At 39.8% G+C, this 22,187-nt stretch overlaps 1 protein-coding gene across 3 annotated transcripts; it reads left to right on the plus strand.

Moving 5' to 3' along the window:
- Positions 1-872: 872 nt before the first annotated feature.
- On the plus strand, positions 873-21,462 carry pamr1b (peptidase domain containing associated with muscle regeneration 1b). Of its 3 annotated transcripts, none has more exons than XM_068314109.1 (14): positions 873-1,089; positions 7,681-7,857; positions 8,861-8,986; positions 9,522-9,636; positions 12,951-13,168; positions 13,708-13,815; positions 15,972-16,142; positions 16,234-16,425; positions 16,648-17,496; positions 17,580-17,756; positions 18,067-18,133; positions 18,262-18,491; positions 19,917-20,263; positions 20,345-21,462. In XM_068314109.1, exons 1-14 carry the CDS (start codon positions 918-920, stop codon positions 20,900-20,902), a joined length of 3,507 nt encoding a protein of 1,168 aa, XP_068170210.1. In that variant the 5' UTR covers positions 873-917; the 3' UTR covers positions 20,903-21,462. The 3 variants fall into 3 exon arrangements, with proteins under 3 accessions (XP_068170210.1, XP_068170211.1, XP_068170212.1); XM_068314110.1 differs by having other exon boundaries at positions 873-1,074; positions 20,345-21,461; XM_068314111.1 differs by lacking the exon at positions 873-1,089 and having other exon boundaries at positions 7,715-7,996; positions 20,345-21,458.
- The last annotated feature ends 725 nt before the right edge of the window (positions 21,463-22,187 follow it).

Consider the following 22,187-nt stretch of genomic DNA (forward strand, 5'->3'; position numbering starts at 1 on the left):
AGAACATGCAAACTCCGCAAAGAGTGGGACTTGAACCCGGACCTGCCTTGTTGTTTTGCGACGGCGCTACCCACTGCGCCACTGTGCCACCTATAAATGTATTTATGTATATTACATAGGAATAGTTTATGCTGCAAAATATTGATAAAAATAAAGTTATGGAGAAGAACCATTAACCATGCAATTGTTTGATGATACTATCAATCTATATAGTTGCCTAGTTGTTGAATAACAGCTGGACAGACTCCATTCAAAGGAAATAAAATCCTAGACATTGTCAAATATGAAGGTATTACAGGTAATTGTACTCTTATACGGGACTGAATGCTCTTTCCTAACATCTTTCTAAGCAGATACACAGATTCTGTTGTGGAGTTTCCAGAGTGTGAACTTGAATAACACCGACTTCACAATTTTCAGACATGGACACGTGAACAATGAAGAAGAAATTATTTTATCACCACGTGACAGATCCTAATAGTGTGGGGGGCACATACAGTATCAACTGTGTTGTTTGTTTGTGTGTGTGTGTGTGTGTGTGTGTGTGTGTATTTGTCAAATATAATTAGGTAAGCATATAACAATGGAACCTCCATTCATACACGAGCACTGACTGGTCCTCTGAGTGGAGCAAAGGGAGTTATAGGGAGATCACTGCAAGTGGAACTCCATGCAAGGCAGGGCTGAAACATGACGCCAAACTCAAGTGAGAGAGAAAAGAGAGAAAATGAGGCAGGGAAAAGTGTGTGCATGTGTGTGTGTGTGTGTGTGTGTGTGTGTGTGTGTGTGTGTGTGTGTGTGTGTGTGTGTGAAACAGAGAGAGAGGGAGAAATGGATGCAGTGGGAGGGAAGACTGAAGGGGGAGAGAAGGTGATGTCAGCTGAGTTCAGAAAGTAAACAGAGTTCCAGGCTCCAGCATGCTGTCAGGATGGCGAATACAGCTGGGGCAAACCCATCAGGACACCCATACAATCCCTGGGACCAGCACCTTTGTCCCTGGAATGGAGGGTTGGTTCCTCTTCCTCTCCCTCTTCATCCTTATTCCCTTACCCCAAGGGACAGCCTGGCCGTACGGTAAGAGTGGAACCGGTAAAGACTTTACCTCATCTTTCTGCTCTGTGTTTGGCACAGCCTCTTAGTTCATGTTCTTTGTTCTCAAAAGTCCGGCATCAGCACTCTCTCCATCCCCTCCTCCTTTTAATCCTTTAAGAGAACAACAGTGCTCAGGAAGCCTTTTGAAATAAGAACTACAGAGATGTAAAATATTACTCTTTTTCAGGGACAGTGTAGAAAAAGAATACTTACAATTTTGAGCAATCTTATGGCTCTCTTTACAACTCCTGTTCTCTGACAAGGATGGAGCAATTGTCCAGTCTGAATTTATCTCTGATTGAGTGAGGCTCTGTGATTTACACACTATTCACTGCAGTTGTTCTGTGTGAAATAAACATAGGATGATTTTGTGCTCTTAAATAAAAAGTATTACCAGATGGACGCGGCCACAAATTCCTTGGGGCAAAATGAAACGATTGTCTCAGAATGCCTGTTGACTCTTGAGATCTTGTCTTTAATTGTCCTTAATTCTCTTTAGCGTGATATATATGTGTTCTCCCTGACATTGAGATCATCTTTGCATGTTTACCCTCAGTAACCACTTGAATTGCTGCAGGAAGACATGAGTCACGTTTGAGTCAGTCACTGGCAGTGATAATGTGTCTACCATACACAATCTTCAGGACTCCGAACCAAACTTCTGACCTTTACCCGATTCCTTTACGGAAGATTAGGGTTAGTACTAATCTTAAAGTACCAATCTATAAAGTACTAAACTCCTTAAATTTGTATAAATGAATGAATCAAAGAGCTGAGCATACTTTTGTGTTAAAGGAGTTCCCTCTGGCAGATTTACCTACTTATTTTGTGAACTCACTCAGTTATTCAGGGTACGGCTTGTTACATAATCTCACACTATCAGCTGACGATAGATGTTGAGCAACCCAGAACAAATTCTTGTTTTTAAAACAGTCATGTTCACGTGCAGATTCTGGCTTAAGAAAGTCTGTTTTGTTGTGTGTATGTGAGCATGTGTTTATGTCCATTTTTACACTTTTTGATGTCTCCGCTGGCATATGTGATTGCTGTTCAGGATCGTCCACCCACCTGAATCCCGAAATTTTCTGCTCCTATGACACACTTACCCTAATTTATTTGACTTTTGTCCAAGTAGCTCTGAGAGGGATGCTCTCAGAGCTACTTGGTAATTTCTGTAGAAAACAAAGATTAGGTAAAAAAAAGACTGCAAATTGAAATCTTGGCATGAAATATAGTTAGAGGAAGAAATCCTTTTGATTGAGCATTTGGGAAGTTGTGCCATGTCAAAATTCACTCTAAGTTTAGCAACCAAATCATGAAAACAAAAGTGCTCAACCTAGATTCCAGTTTGACTTTTATGTTAGTTTGTACACAAGCCATTTATCCAAACTGATTAATAGGATATATATGGTATTTCATGGTGTCTGCGGTTTCCTACCAAAGAAAAGTTGAAAGCAACCTATATGATGACCAAAAGTTTCAGCACATGGGATATCCAAGACTGCACTTGGATATGCAAAGCCCACAAAGCTCTTCTGGGAGTTTCCCTGTTCCATGACTATAAAATCACTCCAACCTTAAAATACCAGACAGTTGCTTTGGGCAGTCGGCTAAGTAATTATTCTCGTATACACACGCAGCACATGCACTCCCAGCTGCTGTAAAAACATTGTTTCCATGATCCACGAGCACCATTTTGTCAAGAGCAAACAATTTATTTAGTAGTGGATATTTACTGTAAACTCAGCTGTAAGTGACCAAATGATATTTTGCATGCTATGCAAAATAGCATTGTCAAAAAACTTCCACAGTTTGGCAGATCTTTGAGCTAAACGTTCAAATAATAGGAACTGATTAGAGCATTATACTGTAGATGTCTTCTCTCAGGAAGCTTAGTCTGACTCCATTGATTATCTGCCTGCCAATTAAATAATTGCCATGCTACTGTATATTGAAAGTAGTTTTAGGCTATTAGACTTTAGACCTTTTGAAGGGAACTGATGTTAAACTGAGGGTAGAGATATTAGTTATTTTATTGACCATCACTGAGGATCTTTTTCTTATTGTTAGCTTTTCATGCTTTCGGCACAAGATGTTGCTCTGTTACCATCTGAAGAATTACCTCATCTCATTTTCACAGAGTGTTTTTCAGGCAATTTTTTCAAAACTCTCTTTTCCACTCTTAAAATGATGTTTAGTGGTTGTGGTAAGTTTGGGTTTTTTGAATTTCCTTGTCAGTATCATGTTTGGTATTTCATATTGATAAAGATGTTGTGGGCTATGCTGTTAATAGAATAACTGGGAACAATAGTTATCTTCTCTCTTGTGGTGCACAACGTGGCCATCATTTTGCCTGCTCTGACCAGATGCTTGTTGTACAAGTTTTGTGTCTGGTTGTTTCTGCTGTATTTTGACTTTTCCTGTTGGTAAACAGGTCCAAATAGGCTCTGACTCAGGACCACTGACAGCTGCATTCTCTCAAGGTCCTTTGATTGTTTTTCCTTGCCAGTCATTATATTATTCATCCCGGTTGAACCATCTTCCATCCTCTTCCTAAGGGGATAGTCATTTTCCTCTTTCTCTGCTTAGCTTGGCAGATTGTAACTGAATGGAAAGAGTTAGCCTACTTCTTTTCAAAGGTGAAAAAGAAGTGACTGTGTCTGGCCAGGAAATATCCCAGTGCACAAGTCGTACAATATGGAATTGTTGTTGGTAAGCTAAGCTAATCACCTACTGATAGTAGCTTTATATTTATCATACAGGCAAGACACTCATATTTTGCCAACAAAGTGATCAAACGTATCGCCAAATGCTAATGTATTACGTACTTTATTCAAACATGCATAACCTATATACTGTATTTTTGAAAAAGGTGACTCAGCCCAGATAAAGCCATTGAACTTAACATTTTCTTTGGACTCAACTCTAACATATTTTCTTCATTGGACTCTTTAAGCTTTTCTCGGAGTCAAAAATAGTGCAGCTGATAAAAATTTCTTTCCAGAGATCAAGACAAAGATAAACTCAATAGAGCACGCATGCCTGTGTTGTTGACAACATATCAAATTAAGAGTTTAATTATAAAAGTTACAAAGGATTAAAAGTTGAAGCCAAATTAAACAAATGAAAAGGCAGAATTGTTGCAGTGGAAGTCACTTTCAGGAAATGATGGCAAACATTTGGATCTGATCACTTAACGTATGAGGAGGTGGGATTGCTGTGTAATAGTTGGGTATCTCCACCAGGCAATGGAGTGGGAGACAATGTAGGGGCCAATTTATATATGTGTTTATTTATATAGGGTTGTTGTTGTTGTTTTAATAATATGACAAGGATTGCAGAGTATTTAGGAGATCATCCTTGAGAATGGAAGTAATCACAATTCAGAAAAACAAAGTCACACAAAAATCTGAATGAAAAAATAAATCCCATTTCTAATGTGTTATTAAACTTATTAAATGTGCACTAGGAAAATATATATACTATTGCAGAAAGCAAATACAACAATTAGAAAATGTGCTCTTACCGTGAGATTTTGAGGTGAATTTCTACTGCTTCCACATCCTGTCTGAGGTGGAGTTTCAAAACTTCCAGTCTGTGTCTCAATAGGCATTAGCATGGGACACACAACAGAACCACTGAAGGCAAAATAAAGCATGTAACAAATGTCGATTTCTTTGGAGGCTCACTCCTGCAGATGGAAGCTTCCACACCTGGTCAGACCGTCTGACACCGTTGTAAAAAAACACATGAAACTTACTGTCCATTCTTTAGTTACCTGCAGGTGTTGACCTGATGGCCTCGCAGATATGTTTTTACAAGTCAGTAAGCTTTATTGCTCACATGAATCCAGTTACGTTGATGGGGGGTGGCAGTGAATAAAACAAAGTTTGTAAATTATTTTTAGTGTTGTAAACATATGCCCCATATAAAAGAAATACTGCAGTCATGCTAAGGAGTAAACAATGACGGTCTTTGCAGCAAAGATTGAGGTCATCAAGCTGAATCTGTTCACAAGAGATAAACAATGAAGACACTGGTGCCAATGCTATTTACCCCAAAGAGGAAAATTAATGAAGCTGCTTTTGGGAATCTGTAAAGTAACCCTTTCTGAATGTGTAGAGGCCAGTTTTAACCACAGGATGTCATTTCTCTAAGGACAAGGCTTACAACAGTAATCCACATAATGGCATTGACAGGCCAGCTCATAAAGTGTTTTGACACTTTCATGTTTATGCCCAATAAAATAGGTTTCACAGTCTCTCCACCCAGCAGTCTTTGTAAAGCAGTCAGTGAGGAAGCAGAAAAGCAGTCCCATAGTGAGAGGAGATGTTGTCAGCACATCTTAATCTCCTTGTGACAGAAATTCAAACTTTAGTACACCAATATTCAATACAAGACAGCTAACTGTGAAGTTTTTGTTTGACTGAGACTATAATTGTCAACATTTTAAATCAACATTAGTAAGAATTTTTGAAATGTAAAATGATTTGAGGTATAATTGCTACCTTCACCTTGGGAAGCTTTTAAATACATACATACATGAATAAATTATGGAATTTTTTTCTAAAATGTTGGTGGACGGATTGGGCGTAGGGAGGCATCATTAAATTGTTAAGCAGTTCCAGAATGAGGGGCGCACCCAAGAATTTTGTTTCATTTTCTTAGATTTTTTTTGTTCTTTTTTTTCCTTTTCTTTTCAATCATTTTGAAAAGCACTGAGTTGGTCACCTCAAAATATCATAAAGCACTCAGAAAAAGCTGAACAGATGTGAGGGATGGATCGTCATTGGCAGGTATTTGTTTAATTATGTACAGAGGAAACCTGTTGAAACTACATGTCTTTCAATAAACAATTCTGTGCACCACAATATGAGTTTACCTAAGCTATTTACATGTAAAAAAATAAATAAATATATATATATATATTTTTTGCAAGTTGGAAATGTTATCCTAGCTAACTTGTGGATGAAGACAAACAGGACACCTTGTTTCATAACACCAGCGTTGGTCTTCTGGGCGATGTTTGTTTGACATCCCTTCACCACCACCACCACCAGCAGCTTCTTTATGAGTGGACTATTCATTCTAATGCACATGCCATATTTTTACATACTGTATGATACAGGTCCTTTATGTTGATGTGTCATTACCTTTATACTGTACATATTTATCTATAAAGGTGAAAATAGTAAGTCCACTCTCTTCACAGTGGCTTTTTCTTGCCTCAGCACATTCCCTATAAATAAATATACAAGCCATATCCATGCCATGGATGTTTGTGGTTCTCAATTCTGAAATACTTTGTTCTTGTTTGAGTTTTCTTTTCTTCTTCTTTTTGTCTCAGAAAGTCAAACCCAACTACATAGTAAAAAACAATGCAAGGATCAGTGGCGATGCTAAAAGAATGCCATGATTGATATTTCTTGTTTCCAAAAGAAAGCATTAGTGGTGATTATTGTGACACAATGTGAATGGTGTTGATGGGTCACACGATCTAAAAACAATACACTGATCTTATAATCATATTCCTGGGATCTAACACGCCAGGCCAGAAATCCAACAAACTGACCTATGATCTGACAGGCTTGCTACAAATACTTTTGAGGTTAATGACCTATTCCAGCTGTGCCCAATTCATCCAAACAATATAAATGACCCTTGGAACAAATACAAATTATAAAAACAGTGCCAACATCTTCATGAAGCACAATCCCAGTTCTCAAACCTGCATTAAAGCTTACCTAGTGGCAAGGTTCTATCTACTTTCTGCCTGATATAGTTCAGTATGTGTGCCATACTGTGTGTGTTTTGGGTGAAATAGCTGAGAATGAGAATGTAGCTGGACAGATTCAATTTATGATATCATTAATGGGGAAAGGTAACAGTACAGCTTAGACATCTGTGCTGTTCCTTACTAGGTGACCATTAAGAGATTTATGACTTTACCTTTATGCATTGGTGCACCTGTGTGTTTTCTCTGTGACTCTTTAAGTAGAAAAGTATCAGCGACACCATATGGTGGGAGGCTGGGGTTGAGGAAGGGACGTTATGTCTGTAGGTACACACATAAAATGATGCACACAAATCTTGCCCACCTCTCCAGCTACCTTGGACATTTGGTTTATCCAGTTCTGTTTCATTGTGACATACTCAAAAACATCCGTGTTGTCCGAACTACTGGTCAAATTAAACGTTTAAATTTTCTCTATTCTTGGTGACTAGTTTTCTGATTAATGATTCTTTCATTTTTGACTTTGCTGTATGATATGCTTATGGATTAGAGACTTGTGGTCCTTTAATAAGAAGCATGCAACCATGTTAGAGCGGAAATAACCAGAGAGTCCATGAATATACAAACACTAAACCCTCTAACATCCTTCCACTGCTCTGGCTTCTGTTGACCATGACCTACATCTTTTCTCATTTTCCCACAAGGACAGTTTTATATTAGTCATATTTTCTCAACATTTGACTTATTATTTTTCAGAACTAAGAAATGATGTTCATATAAACACTTTTTCCTGTTTGCCTACTCCTGTTTTTGCTGACTTGCTGATCTTGATTTACGTACCTTTTTTTTTTTAGATTACAGGTATTTGTACAACCACTGCCCTGGTCCAGAGTGGAATGTAATGTGCAGAGGCTGCTGCGAGTATGATGTGATCCGCTGTAAATGCCCCCTGCAGGGAACTCCTGTGGGATATGCTGTGCCCTGCTGCCGCAACGCCATCAATGAGTGTGACCCCTGCATCATTCATCCAGGTTGAACCTCTGCAAATATGCATATTTGGATTTGGATGAGTGCAACCTTACATGGGTTGGAGTATTGTGCTTTCATTGGGTTCATGAAGTATAGCCCCATAAATCTTCACCATGGAAACTAGGCTGTCTGTAGAAACTGGTATGTAGTTTGTAAAACACCAAAATTGTCTATCAACTGCACAGCTGTTTCTGTCACAGCGACAACAGGATGACTGAAAGCCTGAAAACAGATTGTGTCAGATCTAATTTGTTTCCTGGGCCATCTCATATTGGTACCTTCAATCTCTTTACCAGCAGAATGTTTTTAAATGAATTCAAGACTTTGATATGTGAACAAAACACCTGGGTCATTGCTTAAACACCCAGTGTGTAGAAATCGCAGGCATGTAATCACCTGGGGATGTCAGCATACATGGGCCACAGCGAACACATGCAAACTCTTACATTCTTCTTGTTACTGTCCTGTATGTCATCAGCTTTTAGAAGCATGTCACATTTTTTCGCAGCTTCAATGTGCGTGTTTTTTATGGGGGAAAAACATCTGTTACCAGAACATTAAGTTTCACTCCTAAAAGATTAGAAAAAAAACAAAGTGCTGCAAGCACTGATGTGTGCAATCATAAATACCCATGTGTACACCCCTAGACCATTTGTTTTTAAAATGCATACCTGTACTCATCAGATGTTGCTCTTCAATCCCCACGGACAGACCACTCTCCTAAGTGAAAATCCATCCTCTGAGGAAGCAATTTCATGTGTTTTTCTCCTCATGCCTATTTCAGGAAGCTGCAATATGTTTGTACCTTCTGTTGCAGTGAGAAATGAGCTTAATGAGCTTAGCAGAGGTGATTTTATGGAAGAAGAGGTCTGGTGAAGTTGAATGACAGAGCTCAAGCTGTGTGACTTCTTAAATATAACAAATAATAGCAACTCTTCTATTTGAGGAATGTTGGGGTCTTTCAGCCAGCTTCACCATATTTGTGGTGATATTTCTTTGTTTCAGGTTGCAGTATATTTGAGAACTGTAAGCGCTGTAACAACGGCACTTGGGGTCCTCAGGATGACTTTTTCATTCGTGGCAAATTCTGCTCAGAGTGTCGACCTGGCTGGTCAGGTGGTGATTGCATGAGTAAGTATTTCTCAAAATGAATTCCTACAAGGGATTGCTATTTGAGCGTAATAAATTCCAGACTATATGCTCTGTCCTTGTTTACTAATTTGTCTTCATCTGGAACAACAAAGTAAATCTGGATGGCTGCCTTATGCCCAGGAGCTTTCCATGAAGAGCTGAATGACAGATCAAAGGCAACATCCAAGAATTCCAATCATTTTTATTTATTTTAATATGACATGGACAGCAGCAGGTTTCATAAAATGCTAATATTCTGCCAATGGGCACAAGAAAAATACATTTAATTAAATGCACAAGCTGAAAAAAGGGCCACTTCTGCCACTTTCTGTGTTGTTTTTGTGCTTCTTCATGCTGCTGAGCACACAATCAGGGCTTTTACAGATCCTTTGGAAACTTCAATGTCACTGTGTTTTCTTTGAATACACCTCAATATTTATAACCAAACTTTATTGAAGACTTTCTGAATTTTCCATATCATACAAGTTTCTGCCCAACTTGTAAAAATGTCATTCTTTGCTATGTGTTTTTTTAGAGTGTGGTGGGGTGATCCACAAACAGCAGGGCCACCTGGTGCTGGAGAGTTACCCAAACAATGCTCGATGTGAGTGGACGATACAGGTGGACCGTCCCTTCACCATAGAACTAAGGTAAAAGCATAAACATTCCTCTGAACTAATATCAGGCACCAGACGGTGGCCAGTTCAAGACCCATGTTGGGTGTGAACCAGCAGCAGAGAGGTGCCAGTTCACCTCCTGAGCACTGCTGAGGTGCCCTTGAGCAAGGCACCTCCACTTTATAAGTTGCTTTTTTTTTTTTTTTGGTTATGTAGTCATACCTGGAGGAATTTGACAGAATATAGACAACATAGACAAAAATTGCACTAACAGACTCCACCACTTCTTCAGACATGGTGTCCTAGTTGTTTTTTTTTTATTAGGTCAGGATTCATAAGAAGAAAGCCTAAAAAAACGTACAGAAGTCTGCCAAGTTACCAGGTTATGACTGTAAATGCCTTGATACCATTAATGTTAATAAATTGTCACAGTTACATCTGTTATAAATCATGCATATACAGTCTCTTCATTATCCACCTGTAATAGCTATTAATGGTGGACTGCTGATGTCAACTTTCCATTTGGTTCAGACATTTCTGCAAGATGTAGTCTATGTCACAGATGAAGTCTTGGAAGTTTGGAAAGCAAACCTTTTTTCAGGAAAGTTATTAGCTTTCAGTCCAGCGATAATTCTCTGCTTCTGTCATTTTCTCCATTACACATATGGCATTTTACAGACAGGTCTATGTGCAGGTTTTGGGGGAACAAGAGCTCCATACAGTTTGATACAAGCTCCACATTCAGTGCATACAGCTATGTTTTATTGTGAATTTAATAAGCATTTAATGATTCCAACTATTCTGCTACACACAGCATTAAAGGAAATGTCAGGTTCCTAGATTGCCCAATCCATTCTGCTATGACAAACACAAATAAACAGATGACTAATATTTATGTCATATTGGAAAGCTTGATGACATCAATCCAGCAAAATCCTCTTCTTCTGCCGCTTCATCCGCCGTAGCGGGTCACGGGGAGCTGGAGCCTAACTCAGCTGGCACAGGGCGTGAGACAGGGGACACTCCGGGCACGACGCCAGTGCACCAAGGAGCCACACACAAAGATGGACAACCATGCACACACACACACACTCTCTCTCTCCTACGGGCAATTTGGGACCGGCCAATCAACCTGAAGCGCATGCTTTTGGAGGTGGGAGGAAACCGGAGAACCCGGAGAGAACCCACGCAGACACTCGAAGAGCATGCAAACTCCGCACAGAATGGACTCGAACCCGCACCCGCCGTGTTGTGAGGCGGCAGTGCTAACCACTGCGCCACCCCCAGCAAAATCCCTAATTAAAAGAAAAAAAACTGAGTTCAGAGATAGACTAATGGAAAAATACACGTCTTTGCATGAGAGGGGATTTACTGACAGGGCTTTCCCATATTTCTGTCTAACTGCGGTGGTTTACAGGAGACTCGCATCTCAGGCAACTGGCATTGGTTGTTAAGAGCTGTGGCAGTCCAACATTTAGCATGTCTGAATGTCTTTAATTTAAGCTTGCATGACCCAAGGGTCTGTGATAAAGGGTAAAATTAGTGGATTTGGGTGCAAGCCAGTGTCTCATGTGAGGTTCATCAGTCCCTCATGTCCTTTGCAACAAAAGGCCACAGAGATTAAGCTCTGAAATAGTGTTGAAAGGGAGAAAAAAAATGCTTGTCTTTCCTAATCCAGCTGGCAGTTCTCTCAATGTCACAATCTGCCTGTGACTGAACCAAATAGCTCCCAAAATTAAATGGTTTGTAAATTTCAAAAAACAATTCAAATTTAAAAGGCCCTCAAGTCATCCCGTCTGGACTCCCTAAATGCAATAAAATCCTTTTAATACATGCCTGTTTGAACTTGGCCTCTGATAATGGAACTTTCTCTGGAACTTGTCCAAATTACGTTATGTTAAACTTTGACTTTGTAGGTTGAAAAAAATGTTTGGTTTAGACCAAATTATGTGAAAATTCATTACTATAGAACTAGTGCAGACGTAAGGAAACACCATTCTTGCACATGGCTCTGGGTACATTGTACTGTATGCCTGCAAATTTTTTTAATTTATGTATTATTATGTTGTTATATAAATATGACAACTAAAGCAACTCCTATAAACACAAAAACCTTGTTATTGATATTTGATATTTGACTATTTAATTATTCAATCATATTTCCATGTCGCTGTAAATACCACAGAAATCCTCTCGTCGTAGCAGAGAATCAATATTCCTACCAGATTGATTTCATCAGTGGAGTAATATGTGGTTGATGTAATTCCTGGCAAATGCAGTTTGTTTCAGCTTTAGGCTGAGGAAATGAAAATAGTCAATATCACTTTATTTCCAACCCTACGGTCAAGCCATATCCTCAGTTATACGTGGCAAATAAAATAAACAGAAGATACGAGGCATCCAAATAAGATGACGATGAGTTAGGTGACGCATGGTGTAATATTTCATCATCATAACAACTACAGACCAGAAAATGTTTTTAACAATGTATGATCAATAAACATTGCAAAACTGGAGGTTGCCCTATATCATGAGCATAAAATATTTTTGCTGCTGTCTTATCTCAGCCACAGTATTTTATTGCTTCAGACTGAAAGAAGTCAAGCACCAAACCCCAAGCACCACCCTGCTGCTGTATGAAGACATGTTCGATTGGATTTAAATTAAATATTCAATCTTTACTTCAATAATCTTGATATAAAAGTTGATGCATATAGTCATAATGTGGTTTTGGTAATGACCCAAGCTCACTGTTTTCAGACTGTCAGATGATAAATAGCTCAATAATAAGAATATGCAACCTCAACATCTCAAGTTCACACACGATCCCAGGTGGACGATCACATACGCCAGCTGAGACATCAAAAAGTGTAAAAATGGACACACACACACACACACACACACACACACACACACACACACACACACACACACACACACACACACACACACACACACACAAACAGTTTAAACATTTAACTGCTGCGATTTAAACTAAAACCTCATTAACAAAGTTACCTGTAGCACCGGTGCAGATAACACCCAGCAGTTGGTCCTGTACTCAGTATAATTACTGTTCATTATTTGTTTGCTGGCCTCAGATTTTAAAGTGTCAGTATGATGTCAGCTGAGTAGCGCTGCCAGAGAACACAGGTGCTCTCATAAAAAAAGAAGAAATAAAGCATGAATACAGCAGCAACACAACAGAAACCTATGTGCAATGAATATTTTCAGGTATCAAGTGTTTAAATTTGCAGAAACGGAAGCAAAATCAATTCCATTGTCAGTGATTTACTTTCATAGATTGCTGTTCAAACACTGATTCCCGTTTTTTTTTTTCCTGACAGGTTCAGGATGATGAGTCTGGAGTTTCACCACACTTGTCTTTATGATTATGTGGAGGTCCGAGATGGTGACAGCATCAATTCACGAGTTATTGCTCGATTGTGTGGGAACAACAGACCCGCGCCGATTCAGAGCTCTGGCAACAGGCTGCATGTTCTATTTGTGTCTGATGGCTACAAGAACTTTGATGGATTCTTTGCCACTTTCCAGGAGAAATCAGGCAGGTCAAAGACCAGTACCATTAAAATACTGCTACTACTTATGAATTTAATGACATCATGCATTTTCTGCACCTAAATCCAAATCCTTTACGCTAACCACACATACACAAAAAAGTGTGTCCTTAAAGCACAATAAAGTCAAGTGTTAAGTCATATTCAATGAACAAAGAGGCTCTTTAAAATCACAGGGCTAGCGAAATGTCCTTATTCAAAAGATGTAAAACTCACATGTAACACACACACACACACACACACACACACACACACACACACACACACACACACACACACACACACACACACACACACACACACACACACACACACACACACACACACACACACACACACAGTCTAGTGAACAGAGGCCCTCTCTGTGGATATGCCCACATACAAGCAGGCATTTATTTGGCGTCAGCTTTGAGTATGAATCCCTTGAAGTATTCTCCTTCAGTACATAGACACGGATTCTATATGTGCTTTGCTAATAGATACATCATCTCATCTTGTACCATAATGTTATACACTATGTTTACAGCCTGCAGCTCGTCTCCTTGCCTGCATGATGGGACTTGTATCCTGGACAGTTCTTACACTTACCACTGTGCCTGTCTGGGTGGCTACACAGGCAAGAGGTGTGAAAATGGTAAGTCTGTAACTTAAGTGAAGCATGATAAGGCTTTTAAAATGGAAAGAAAAGAAAAGCGGGTGAAGAAAAACAATGTGATCACTCTGACTGACGGAAAAAGTAGGTCAGCATTTCTGACAAGCATGACCTGAATTTTCCCTCTGTCGAGGTATCTGAAATATGTCTCTTACCGAATTCACATTTATGAAATCATAGTCAAACAGTCAGACACACCTAGTACAATTAAATGATAAAGAACTGACTTCTTCTAAATCATTTTTGTTTTTGCCTTTTGGAAAGCTGTGTTTCACTGTCATGAGGGAGACGTCTGTGGTTTGGACCGGGCTCAAGCCAGCTGTCTTGCCCATCTGTCCTGTCCCACAGTTGTTGGCTAATCAGCTTTTCTAGAAATATGGAAAATTCCAACAGATGTGCTGCTAATTCAAATTGCATGGAGATTTTGAAAGTTAAGTAGCAGACACTGACAGAGCAATAAAATAAAAATGTCCACGACATAAAAAAAAAAATGTATGTGGGGAAGGTGAAAAGAATTTCTTAAACTTTAAGGTTTGGTGAAACATTTCAGTTTCTATAGACCACGTTGTCCTGTGTGGTGATTTCACTTAAACACATTGTCAACACTCCATTCTATGAAGTGGGGATACTCCACAGTCAAGGTGGCCTCCAAGGTCTTTGCTTTATGGATGTTTGGTACCAAACCTTTGTTTTTATATCCAACGTAGCTCCCTTAAGACCCTACAATAATATCAGACTTCCTGGACCCTACTTTTTCAAGTCTAAATTTATTCCATAACTGTAATGGTGAAACAATTCAACTTGTGTAACACAAACCAGTGTTTCCACTGGTCAAAATAGTATCATTCCTCCATGTGTACTGTTGTCTGTATTCCCATTAGAAATCCTTAGCTGTTAATTTTAATGGAAAAGAGCTGCAATAATGCTAATGTCTGACTTTCTGTGGAGGAAAAACCTCTGCCCAGAGTCCAGTGGAGAATTTTAAGTATGAACCTGAGTTAAGCTAGAAGTGAGTAAAAAGTTAGCACTTCCTAGAAATAAATAAAATGGTAGATACAAGAAAAGAGCATTTGCCAAACTGTAAATTTTCCCAGTGTGGAAAAAAGTATAGCATTTATATTGTAGGTCTGCTAAAACCAAGCTGTCATCATTTGTAAGCCTGATTTAAAACTCACTCCGCATTGAATTATCTTATAACTCATGACAGTGGAATTATTTCTCCCTCCATTATCTCTCTTTCTTTGGCACAGTTTACTTTATTGTGTATGTGTGTATTGTGTTAACATTCCACCCTAATATTTGAAGATGTATCACATTAAGACTGCAGACAGATTCCAACATGCCAGAAAGATAACAGTACAACATTACGAACGGATCGCAGCGCCGTAGGATCTTTCCTTTTCCACTTTTGGTTGGCCAACAGCAGTCTCTTTCCCACTGAGGATCTCATACAAGCAAAAGCCATGTGGCAAAAAGCCCCAGATTATAGGAAGGCTCTCTGGATTGGAGTCATAAACCCTCAGTTGCTACATGTCATGGAACTGACCCAACTTAAAGTGAAAACCACAAACAAGCCTCCTGAGGGAGGGTGCTATAATGGTTTCTGGGTGGCACAGTTCTTTATTACAACATTTGCTTGCACTTTTGTTATTTGCCTGAAATAGAGAACAAGATACTGGAGGGTTATTTTTTATTCATCTCACGGTGCTTTTATTTTGATTATTGACACTAAACTTCTATAAATGCTATACTTTTTTCCACACTGGAAAAAATGTACAGTTTGACAAATGCTTTTATTGTATCTACCATTTTATTTCTTTCTAGGAAGTGCTAACTTTTTACTCACTTCTAGCTTGACTCATTTTGCATTTATGGGTGTAATTGTTCATTAATGAGCCTACATTTTTGCAGGCAATGTATTTAAATGCCTTTTGATGACTTTCAGAGATGATAGTTTGGCATGTTGGTTACCTTTCTTGATCTGCAAACACCAGAAGGCAAACAACTGCCTATTTCTACTTTTATAGTTCAATTTGTGTGGTCTATTACAGCACAGATGATTCCTAAACACTATTTGGTTATGAAACAGGAAAACCAGACATGTGTTCATGAACAAAACTGCCTGTATTTCCCCTCAGTGGTGGGCTGTCATAGGCCTCCAGTGCCTATTCATGGATCAACGACGGGTCTGTTCCATCATTCCGGGGCACGCATCACTTTTCGTTGTGACCCTGGCTATGAACTGCAAGGGTTTCATTCTGCCATCTGTTTGAGCGATGGCTCATGGAGTGCACCTGCCCCAAAGTGTGGTAAGAAGATTCAAATGTGTATCATTTGGATGCCATGGGCACTGTTCCTGAGATTGAAGAAAATGCAGATTTTTCTTTATTTTTCCTTCAGTGCTATTGGTCAGAGCGTGCTCTTTACCACCAAAGCCAACTAACGGGGACCATTTCCTGGTTTATGGACCCAATGATGTTCTAATTGCTCTGCAGTACCTGTGCTACCAGCCCTATGAAATCAGTGGGAACTCCCAGAGAACCTGTCTGCCTAACAATACCTGGAGTGGAACTCACCCCGTATGCATCCAAGGTCAGGCAAAGTGTCATGTGTAACTGGGGTATGTTGGATAGGTCAGTGGAAATTGTGCTAAATGACATTAAGTTAATTTACCTAATTTTTTTATCAGAATAATAGATCAGAAAATGAATCTCTGCCAAGGGCCATCCAGCGTGATGAGCCGTCTTTGAGCGGCGATTCCCAATCTACTTCTGACGAAGATTCAGTAATAATCTTTATGATCTGTTTCCACAGTGAATAATACCATCACTGAAGCTGACATGGAAAAAGACAAGGCAAGAGAGAAAGAAACAGATATATACGGCCACAAAGATACTATCAAGACTAATGACAAAGGTCAGGAGAATACAGCTGGAGAAAGAGAAAGTGTCGGAGGGGAAGATATAAACTCTGGGCACAACAACACAACAACATTTGATAGAGAAGATAAATATAGTGTTATTCCAGAGAAAACTGCATCTGAGGGTGGGAATGAAGAAGAGCCACAGGAAGGAAATACTGGGCCAGAGAGAACCACTACAGACAGCAAAGATAAAGTGGATGGTAAAGACCCAGACAACAGCCTGAACACAGTTGAAAAGAAAGAACCTGATGCAGGGCAGCTACCAGAGAAAAAACAAGGCAGCCAAGACACGATCCTGGAAACAGGAAAGGCAGATACCACTGAATCTGTGAGGGTGAAAGACAAAGGACAAAAAGGGAAAGAAAAAAAAGAGGAGCAGGTGAATGGAAAAAAAGGTCAGGATAAAATCGGCCCAAATGACACCAAACTGAGGATGGTCATAACCGAGGGAGAAAACACAGTGGAGATATTTGAAATGGAAATGACAAAAAACCGTACAGTTCTAATTGATTCTACGGAAACAAACAAAGAAAATATTAATGTGGGCTCTGAGGAGCCAGTGACTATCATCCCCACAAGAACCAACATTACACACTACACTGTCGACAGAACAGGGGGTGAGGAAAATGGGAAAACACTTGAGAAACAAATGATTAAAGAAGAGAAGACAGAGGGGGATTCCGATGAGGGAGCAAATGGGAAGAACGAAAATGAGAAAGAACCCAACCAAAGCTTATCTGGTAAGAAACTCATTGAGGAATAGTCATAAACCTTGTCCCCTCTGGATTTCATCCTCACTTACTTCTGTTACCACCCCCCGCAGAGAAAAGCTGTCCACCTGTCCCTCGCCTCTACCACGGCTACCACCGTTTGGTACCTGGGGTGGAGCCTGAGACAGTGGAGTTCTTTTGCAACCACTCTTATGCTCTCAGTGGTGATGCACGTCGTACCTGTCGACCAGACGGCACCTGGAGTGGGAGACAGCCTCTCTGTGTCAGAGGTACCATCAAGTGTTTTTTTTTTTATTTGTTTGATTATTGATGGTGACATTAGCTGGTTATGTGAGACATGCAGATGCTTTTTGTTTCTGATAATTTGCATTATTATTGAACTGCTTATGTCCAAACCTTCCCCTACCAGATCACTTGCATATTATTTTTTCTTTATTGCTAAAAAAAAAAGCTATTTGATACACTATAATGCAAAGGCCCTTTCTAAGTTACATTGCTTTAAGATGTGGTATATTGTAACCGGATTAATTTGTTAGTTGTGTGAATGTTCCTTATAATTTATCTCTATGTTTTTTTAAGCATGTCGGGAGCCCAAAGTATCCGAGTTGGTTAGACAAAGAGTCCTGCCACCTCAGACACCCTCAAGGTATGTTCACCTTGTTACCTTGTCATTATCAAATGTTTTCCCAATCATTAGAAATAGGTTTATGTTATATTTATGTTATATTAAAAGTAATAACTGCAATCATCTCTAGCCTCTCCTTCTCACCTTAGAAAGACACCTGTGCACAAGCTGTATTCCACCGGGCTTGGACGACACATCCAGCCTGATGGCCCCTCTAAAGCCCCTTCGGTGCTTTCCCACTTGCCCCAGGGCTTTCACCACCTTTACACACACATAGAATATGAGTGTGCCTCCCCGTTTTACCAACACTTCGGCAGTTCTCGTCGCACTTGCTTGAAGACTGGGAAGTGGAGCGGGCGTCATGTGTCCTGTTCACCAGGTGAGGGCAGCAGAGCACGACCGTTTGTCTAACGACCGACACACCGGCCAGCGTTTTAATATAAACAATAGTAATATGTTATTCGATATTATTACGTCTTCACACACAGTGTCTTAAATTATGAACAAAATATTTCCAATCCCTTACATTGATGACTATCTCTTCATTGTTCCTTCAACTCCACTCAGTAAAAGTTCCCAAAGCTGCTAAGATGAAAATCTAACAGCTGATATTCTACATTAACTTTATACATTTAACCATCATTTCACAAGACTTAAATCAGACTGTCAACAGTTGCACAATATGTACTATGTCTGTCACAAGGGGACCCAAATGCAGGACTCCATAGGCACAGCTTTTATCCATGTTTAATCAAAAAAACTTAAACTCCAAACACAGGCAAGAATGCAAACAGAAATGCAGGCAGAACCAAGGCTGGAACAAAAACAGAACTACAGGACATCCTTTAGAAATGAACCCACAAAGGGCTCTGACAAAACCCCAGCTTAAAAAGCTGTCATGACAAATAAACCAATTGAGATCAGGTGAGACCAGCAATGGTCGTGGTGATGAACAGCAGGTGTGGATACGACCCACAGGTGTGGAGCAGTGGCTCCACCCACAGCCTGGCCCCTCTCCCTGCCACACATTAGCACTGCGACGCCGAACCGTGACAATGTCATTTATCAGCAACATCTCCTCATGTAAAACCAGTTTATTTGGAGAACATCAAAAGGTTCACCTCAGGAAAATGTAAAAATGTAATTTTACATTTCTCACATGTGATGCATGAAGAGTAACACATCCATGACCTAACAATACTATAATTTGTTGTTAAGGCCATTTATAGATAAAAGCTGTGTATAACACCTTTTTAGAAGTTGCACATAACTGCACATAAGAGGTGCAAAGATTTCCACCCAACTCTCTAGGTGGACTAGACAGACTAGTGTCACTAGTCCCCAAAGCAGGAGACTAAGGCCACTGTGGTCATCCTCATTCATCACAGTGAGAAGTTTGTTCATATATTTCTTGTGTCATGGCATCAGGGATGAGATGTTTGAATGCCTTGCGGTGTGTGTTATGAAGATGTAGATAAAACAAATTCCATTTACACTGATAAATTATATACAGTAGACACGCCAAAATTTGATTGAATGCAGTTAGGTTCCTTAATTTCAAAGACTAGTTTTTGTTTAGGATATGCAAAAAATACAAGTCTTTTTATTTTGACAGTCAATCCTTGTTACTGCAAGATTGATTTAAAAAAAAAAAAACGGTTTTGAGGGTAAATTTAAAAAAAAAATCAAAGTAAGTACAAAAGGTTGACACGATCTCAAATCGTCCTGTCTTCCTTTTCTATTCTGTCCTGTTCTCTTTTCTCAAGCCCTTTGTCTTTTCATTATGTCACCTCCTCTCTGGCAGTGTGTGGGAAGCATCCAACCTTTGATCCTGAGAGACCGGCAGATTCTCACTGGCCGTGGCTGGCAGCCATTTACCGCAGCTCCACCAACGGCACTGAGACAAAAGTGACCAAGGCAGAGTCTCTCAAAAAGAGAAATACAAAAAGAACTGGCGACTACAATCAGGTTTCTGCCTGGCAGCTGGTCTGCAGTGGGACTCTGGTGAACCAAAGAAGTGTGGTTGTTGCAGCCCACTGTGTGACAGAACTGGGGAAGCTGTATCCCTTGGATCCAGCCAAGATCAAGGTGGTGGTAGGGAAGCAGTACCGTGATGATCACAGGGAAAGTAAAGGTCTTCAGCACCTGAGGGTAAGCTTTTACAGATACTGCTTTCTCATTACCGTTCCTGAGAACACCTTAACAGTGGGTCCATATTTTTTTCTCCATTAGGTGGCCACTATAACCGTTCATGCAAACTATGACCCACATATCCTCGACTCTGATGTGGCTGTGGTAAAGCTATTGGACAAAGCAAGGATTGGGGAGAAGGTTCTGCCCCTCTGTCTTTCAGACAGTCCAGAAGAAGAGGTGACCTCAGGACAAGGGCTTGTGACAGGATGGTCTCCAGTGCCTGATTTGAGTTTAGGTCCTGTTGAGAAGGCACGGGTTGGGCTCGTCCAACTTGCTCATGTAGTCCCGTGTGAGCAGCAGTACGCTCGCAATGGTGTGCCGGTCAGCGTCACAGACAATATGCTCTGTGCCAATCACAAACCTGACTACGGACCCTCAAACATATGTCCCTCTGACACTGGGGGAATCCTCGTGCTCCCTCCCCACTCTAAACACCAAGCCAGCAACAGCATGGTGAAGGGGCAGAGCAAAGGACTGTGGAGACTCTTAGGATTAGTGAGCTTTGGCTATGACCAAGGGGAGTGTGATCCTGAACTCTACACTGTCTATGTACATGTCGCCAATTTCAAAGACTGGATAGAGAGCAACATGAAATAAATAAAGATCTACTGTCTGTTATTCCTTCATATTTTACAGTCCTCTACCTTAATTTTTGTTATGGTCTTATGTTCAAGGGTATTTTTTCTGTCAATGCAGAAGCACTGGAAACACTGGACAACACAGTGCTCTAACTGAAGGGGGTGCTAAAACATTAGATGTACTGGGCAACAACCTTTCATCAGAATACTTCGGTGTTCAGGTCCTTTAACCTGAGATTGTAGACTTGAAAATAACCATTTCAGGCCTCTGGCTGTTGGTGTCTTGCATTATACACATTGGTATGTGTATATTTTGTATTGTACTGCATTATTCTATTAACTGATTTGACGACAGAGATGTACATATTGTAATGTAAGAAGATAATTTCAATTAAAGAAAACAATATGTAAAGTCTGTCCGAGTGATATTTTTCATCAAAGTGTAAAACTGTGAATGTTTAAATAATTCTGCCATCTATTGAATTAATGCAAATGGATAGATTTATACTTGATTTATGAAGCACAGAGTGTACTTGCTTTTGCTAAAATGAATCCAGGTCAGAGCAGCAGCACTTTCACAGCTATAAATGGAGCACATTATTCACAGATCAATTCCATGTTTTGTACGCAAATTAAACCAATTACTCATATTCTGACCTTTCTTCATTATTCAGATATGTGTTTACATTTTGGAGTGAAATGTGAGATGTAATAAAGAATGTAATATTACTTTATATTCCGGAGCATCTGTGCATTGGGCTTGTTGGCAAATTCAATCCTAATGTCAAGATAGTAAAGATTAAATTTACAAGTATCCGAAGCGAAAAAATTAATCAAATCTAAAAATCAGATTCTTCTTAACTCTTAAATGTTCTCCCCCTCACATTTTTATTTGTATGCATACATAATTTTTCACTGAGTAAGACTTGCATTCTTATATATTGGTCATTTCCTGCACTACAATGAATAATTTGAATGTTTATTCACCCCAACAGTCACCATTCAAACCCCATCATGTCAGCGGGTTGCACACGACTGGCATGGGGAACCCAAAAGCACGACAGAGTAGTGGGCAAGTAAAGTCTTAGAACAGGTTTAATGAGGCAGGCAGAAATCTGGTACCGGAGAATCAGTCCAAACAACAGACGAATGAGGCTGACGGCAAGCAAACAGGCAGAGTCCAGTAATCAGGCGGGTCATACACTGAAGGCAATCCAATAAACCAGGTGGACAAATCCGAGGAGGGGTAAACAGCATGCAGGGTCCGGAGAAACAGGCAGAGTCAAACACACAATTCGAATATG

The sequence above is a fragment of the Antennarius striatus genome, chromosome 4 (genome assembly GCF_040054535.1).
Source record: "Antennarius striatus isolate MH-2024 chromosome 4, ASM4005453v1, whole genome shotgun sequence".
NCBI lineage: Eukaryota > Metazoa > Chordata > Actinopteri > Lophiiformes > Antennariidae > Antennarius > Antennarius striatus.